The sequence below is a fragment of the Adiantum capillus-veneris genome, chromosome 26 (genome assembly GCF_014529385.1).
Source record: "Adiantum capillus-veneris isolate H3 chromosome 26, ASM1452938v2, whole genome shotgun sequence".
NCBI lineage: Eukaryota > Viridiplantae > Streptophyta > Polypodiopsida > Polypodiales > Pteridaceae > Adiantum > Adiantum capillus-veneris.
The window spans coordinates 49,146,977-49,153,151 of record NC_140956.1 but is presented as its reverse complement, the minus strand read 5'-3'; the positions used below and the strand labels follow the sequence as shown (position 1 = coordinate 49,153,151).

Sequence of the window (6,175 nt, the reverse complement as noted above, 5' to 3'; positions counted from 1 at the left end):
TGATCGAGTGATGGTACTTTGGAAAGGACTTCCTCAAAGACCCAGAGATTTTTGTCTATTGAACCCTACGGCTAACCCACCGTATTTCTCCAGTTTTTGGATGGATGAGAGACTTTGTGATGGGAAGACGTTTGTATAAGATTTATTATGTATAAGAATTTTTTAGAAATAAAATCTTGATTATTTTTGTATTTCCCCGTGTCAGTCTCAAAAGTTGGTTGAGAACTGTTAAGGTGATTTTGTTTTTTTAAAAGCTAGAGTGATGCATTGTCACTAAAGTTCTAGTAACATCTTACTTGGACCAGGAGCATCGGAGTCATGGAAAAGTGTACACCGAGGCTCAAGAGAAGAACCTTCTCCTTAAGCAGATGCAATCACCATCTTTCAAGGGTGAAGGGGTGGAGGTGGAACATGAAGCAGAGGCTTGGATTAAAGCCATTTGATGATTATTTTTCAGAAGCAGGTACTACTCTTGCAAACCAAGCCATGATGAGTGCGTTTAGACTTGTGGGAGAAGCCAAGTTGTGGTGGAAGAAGTATTGTAGAGATTGTGGAGTACTGCTAAACTTTCATAGTTGGTTTCATATCAAACAGGTAGTTAAGAAGAGGTATTTACCTCCATCCCATGAGACAATTAATTAAGATGAATGAATTCTTTGAACTACACCAGAATTCCTTGATCTAGAACAATACTACTCAAAGTTTGTGACGTTAAGTCGTTACGCACCCCACCTTTCAATTGAACAACAAAATTGCTCGTTTTTGTCAAGGGCTTAACAGTCCGTTGGATGCAAGATTGGAATCTATGCATCCCACATCCATTCAAGATGCCTTGATCTGGGAAAAACCTTTGATGAAGGAAGTGGATCACAAAAGGAAGAATAAAAGACGTGAGCCTTATACACCAAGAAGTCATCTTGAACAAGCAAGGAGGCCGCTTGTACCGACTCAAAATCAACATATGCCAAGGGTATATGTAGCAGATGGTTTTGAGAGATCCCTTGATCATATTGAATGCTTTGAATGTCATGAGATGGGACATTATAGAAATAATTGTCCCAAGCTGCGAGGTAATGCTGCTAGCGGAAATCAACAACTAGGAGACCAAAGACGACCATATCACCCTGGAAATGCAAACCGTGGTAGGGGACGTGGTCGAGGTCGAGGAAGAGCAGCCAAAGCTCATGGAAATACCAAGGTGGTCGAGCTGCCCGCTGCCACTGCAGATTTAAAAATTGCAAAAGAAGTAAATGAACGAGGAAGAGTTCACACTGCAATTGATAACCTCAGGGCTCAAAATCAATATGCCGTTATTCAAACTTCGACTAATTATCAAGGTGTGTCATTTGAGCTTTTGATTGATTGTGGTAGTACTCATTCTTTCCTATCTCTGTGATGCTTGAGAGAGTTAAAGCTAAGTCAATTGCCCACAAAACCTATGACGATTGAACTCGCGAATGGAAAAGAGGTCATATCCAAAAGTGCAGTGAGATCCCTAGATTTTGAATTAGGGGGAAAATCAATGTCAGCTTGTTTTAGAACCCTACATGTAGCAGTTTATGATGGGATTCTAGGAATGGATTGGCTTACAGCAAACCATGCAAGCATTCATTGTACTCAAGGAACATTTACATTCTTGGATAACCTAGGGCAGGAAGCCTTAGTACAAGGAAGCAACGGACGGCCTAAAGCCCGATTATGCAAGGCAAAGAGAATGTTAAAAGGGCATCAAGATGGTCAAGTTTTTTTTATCGTGAAGCTCAATAATGTGGACAAAACCAAGGGAGCATCTAAACCAGAGTGGCTTCATGATTTTTTCGATGTATTTCCAGAGGATCTCACCAAGTTACCTCCTGAGAGAGAGATAGATCACGACATAGAAGTATACCCAAGAAGCGTACCAGTATCCAAGAGTCCCTACAAGATGTCTTTACCAGAGGTGATCAAGGTGAAGGAACAGCTTTGCCAACTCTTGGAACAGGGATTGACTAAATCCAGTAATTATCCATGGGGAGAACCTGTCCTATTCCAAAATAAGAAGGACGGAACTCTCCGCCTTTGTATTGATTACTGAGGGTTAAACCAGGTAACCGTCAAGAACAAGTATCCTATTCCTCAAATTGACGAGTTACTAAACAAACTTCATGGGTCAAATATCTTCATGAAGATTGATTTGAGATTGGGATATTACCAGATCAAAGTTAAACACTCTGACATACCCAAAACAATTTTTAATACTTGATATAGACTCTATGAGTTCACGATAATGTCATTTGGACTGACTAATACACCGACAGCTTTCAATAGGCTGATGTAGGATATTTTTAGACCTTACCTTGATGACTTTGCTTTAGTATTGTTTATGATATTCTTGTGTACTTAAAGACGGTTGAGGAGCATCCGGAGCATGTGTGCAAAGTTCTTCTCATCCTATGTGAACATAAGCTATATGCTAAGAAGAGCAAGTGCAGGTTCTTCTCACCTCAGATTGAATATCTTGGGTTTATTGTATCAGAGGATGGAATATCAGTTGATCAAGCCAAGGTTAAAGACATAGTAGAATGGCCTATTCCCAAGAACGTAAGCGAAGTGCACAGATTCCTAGGTATTACCGGTTGGTACAAAACCTTTATCCGTGACTATGTTGTCATTGCAGTACCATTGACGGGATTACAAAAGAAGGGATTAAAGATCGACTAGAATTAAAGATTACCAGAAGCTTTTGACGAACTCAAGAGGATTGTTACGACAACCCCCGTCTTAAATTGCCAGATTTCACAAAGGAGTTTGAAGCCGTTACAGACGCAAGCGGATTAGCCTTAGGAGGCGTCCTTGTTCAAGAAAGGAGACCAGTCGATTTTACATCATGGAAATTGAAATCATATAAGTCAAATTATGCAGCGCATGACTTGGAATTGCTTGCAGTTATTCATGCACTCAAGATTGGCGACACTATCTTCTTGGAAACAAGTTCAAACTTGTTACTGATCATAAAAGCTTAAAGTGGATTTACACACAACCGAATCTTAATACGCGACAGAGGAGATGGATAGAAATTCTTCACGAGTATGACTTTGACATAGTCTATAGACCCAGTAAAGAGAATTTTGTTGCTGATGCGCTCAATAGGAAGAGTTTTGTTGGAGCAATTTCTGCACCAGACAAACCTATCCTTAACTAGGTAAGGGACTCTTCATTATTGGACCCTGATTACCGGAAGCTTTTGGACATAGTAAGATCCGAGAACCCAACCAAGACTCAGAAAAATCTTAGTCTGAATTATGTAGCAGAAAATGATTGTTTGTTCTACAAACAACGCCTATGTATACCTAAGGATACAGACCCAAGGAAGCGGATCTTGTTCGAAGCTCATGATAGCTTATCTTCAGGACATCCAGGTTATGTAAAGACCCTAAATGCGGTAAGAAGGAGTTATTTCTGGGCATGCATGAAAAGGGATGTATCAAATTATGTTAGGAGTTTCCTATCTTGTCAAAGGATTAAGGTTGAAAGGGTTAAATTACCTAGAAAGCTAGAACCTTTGGATATTCCTGAAATGATGTGGGAATGTATAAGTAGGGATTTTGATACAAGATTACCCATAGTTCAGAGAGGCTATGACTCAATCATGGTAATCATTACTTTGCTGACTAAGGTAGCTCACCTTTTGCCAGTCAAGACAACTTATACAGATGCAAATATAGCCAAGCTTTTCATCAAGGAGATTTATCAAATTCACGGACTACCTAAGAGGATTATTAGCGATCGTGATGTCAAATTCACTTTGATATTTTGGACATCTTTATTCAAAGCTTTAGGAACCCAATTGGATTTCAGTTCAGCATATCATCCTCAAACCGACGGATAGACTGAAAGGGTAAATCAAGTAGTGGAAGATATTCTAAGGGCTTACTTGCAACCGAGAGCCAAAGAAATGGATTCAGTATTTACCTTTGGTTGAGTACGCCTATAACTCATCCTACCACACTAGTATTGACATGACACCTTTCAAGGAACTTTACGAACATGAATGTTTGTCACCCCTAAATTTTTCAGATCTGACTATTAGAGTTGAAGCACCAAAGTAAATGCTTGAGGAAATGAGTCACCAGATTAAGGTTGTGCAAAGAGAAATTCAAGCAGCCAAGAAACAACAAAAGCATTACGCTGATCCCAAGAGATTAGAAAGGAGCTTTAAGGAAGGTGACAAAGGGTTTCTCAGAGTACGTCCAAAGAGGAGTTCTCTATCACTCGAGAAATACAAGAAGCTTAGTCCTAGATACTGTGGACCCTATGAGATTCTCAAATAAATTGGTCCCCAATCCTACAAGTTGAGGATTCCAGAGAATTTGAAGATTCATGATGTATTCCATGTTAGTCTTCTAAAGGCCTATGTTCCAAGAACCGACCATGTTTTGAACGATGAACAAGTTGTGATTCCAACTCAGCGAATTCTCCAGTTAAGACCAAACCAAATTTTGGAAACTCGTGAAAGGACCTTGAGGAATTGAATAATCAGAGATCATCTTGTTCATTGGAAGGATTATCCTATTGAAGAAGCAACTTGCGAAGAAGAGTCCTCACTTCAAAGATATTTTCCCGAGTTGTTCTCGAGATGAGGGCATCTCGAATTCTTTAAGACGAATATATCTGGGCCACTCGACCCCTACCTTGTCCTTCTGGACAGATTGGAGCCAGTAGTCACTTGCCAACCAAGTAACCCGATAGACAACATCCAACTCCCCTTAGGAAGTCTGGAATAGGGACCATTGACGCCGTGGCAAGCTCTACCTCGCTAAATGGAAGCCTAAAAAATCCTTAATCTCATTGCTCAATTGTCTTGACAGGAACGCCAAGTTGACATAAACCAGTCCAATGCTTTTTCCCCCATGATTTCGTAGGCCAGTTTCTAGTTGGGACTCTTAGTCACAAGATCATCTAACGTTTTGACTATCAAAAAGTTACTCGACTAATCGGGTCCATTCAACCATAGAACAGTTCCGTTAGGGCCTCTGATCTCCCACTTTCCTTTAGAAACGACAACTGTTATCTAATTACTACCACATTGTGTAACATATAAAGACAAATTCCTTTGTTTTAATTTCCAATTACAGTATTCTTTAAAATAGCCCTTCAAACATCTAAAAACAATTGAAGACATTGTCTAACAAAACAATTTCTATTAATCCAATAACCAATTTTAATTACAAAACTTTGGCTCTTAGCCGGATCAAAATCTTTGATGCCTATCCGGCCATTAGCAAGGTCAAGGGACCTTGATCTGCTGCTACAGAGAGATCATCTCTTGCCACCCAAGGGACCTCCATCTCAACTAGAGAGATCTTCTCTTGGTTTCTTTAGTTGGGGATCTAGAATCCCAACCTCTCTTCTAAGCTACCCACAACTGAAGAGGTTTAACCTAGGGATTCCCATAAATTTATCAAGCAAAGCCAGGTTGTTTCAACGCTCAGAGCCCTTATAAGCCTCCCCGTCTCCTACAAAGGTTGTGATCATCTCTAGGTGGGCATGCCTTTTGCTTATGCTCTCTTAGCCCAGGGATAACCATTAGCTCATCCACTCGTGACCTACCATACACATCCTAAGTGGGATGGAGGTACGGGAGTAGGGATTCAACTCGACCTCTAATAATAGTTCCCAAAAAATTTGTCTGTCCTTCTAGGCACCTCGGCTCGCAGCCGTTAGTTCAATTTCCCTGTCCAACTGGACACAAGGTTATTTTATCAGTAATCTTTCAATTCCACAACATCAATCCTTTGCCAAACAAACTTTTGATCACCCAGTTTGTGCAAAAACAAGTGCAAGTGCGTATGCATAAAACACATGCCACACTGTTTCCTTGACTGGACCTTGTCTTGTATTTATGTTTGGTCTTAGAATTTTTCTTAGGTTGTATCCTATATTTCTAGGCCTTGGGAGTCTGAATGCATATAATTTTAACTTATTTAAACAATTATAAAGAATTGGAACCTGATCCAAGTTGTTCATTGGTTGTATGAAATGTAGTGCACCTGTGTTCTCAGTTGGTGCTACGTTGACTGCTTTAACCACCTGTGCGGGTGATGGTAACCTCGTCTGGCCCATGGTTTGCATTGACCCTCTTCGGCCACTATTGGCATGAGAGTTGGTCACGCCCATGCATTGTCCACGTCTTGAC

The 6,175-nt window shown here is 40.3% G+C and overlaps 1 protein-coding gene across 1 annotated transcript; it reads left to right on the top strand.

Annotated features, from left to right (window-relative positions):
• The first annotated feature begins 1,576 nt into the window (after nt 1-1,576).
• On the top strand, nt 1,577-2,074 carry LOC147423408 (uncharacterized). Its single transcript, XM_086501477.1, has one exon. It carries the CDS (start codon nt 1,577-1,579, stop codon nt 2,072-2,074), a length of 498 nt encoding a protein of 165 aa, XP_086357603.1.
• Nucleotides 2,075-6,175: the final 4,101 nt, after the last annotated feature.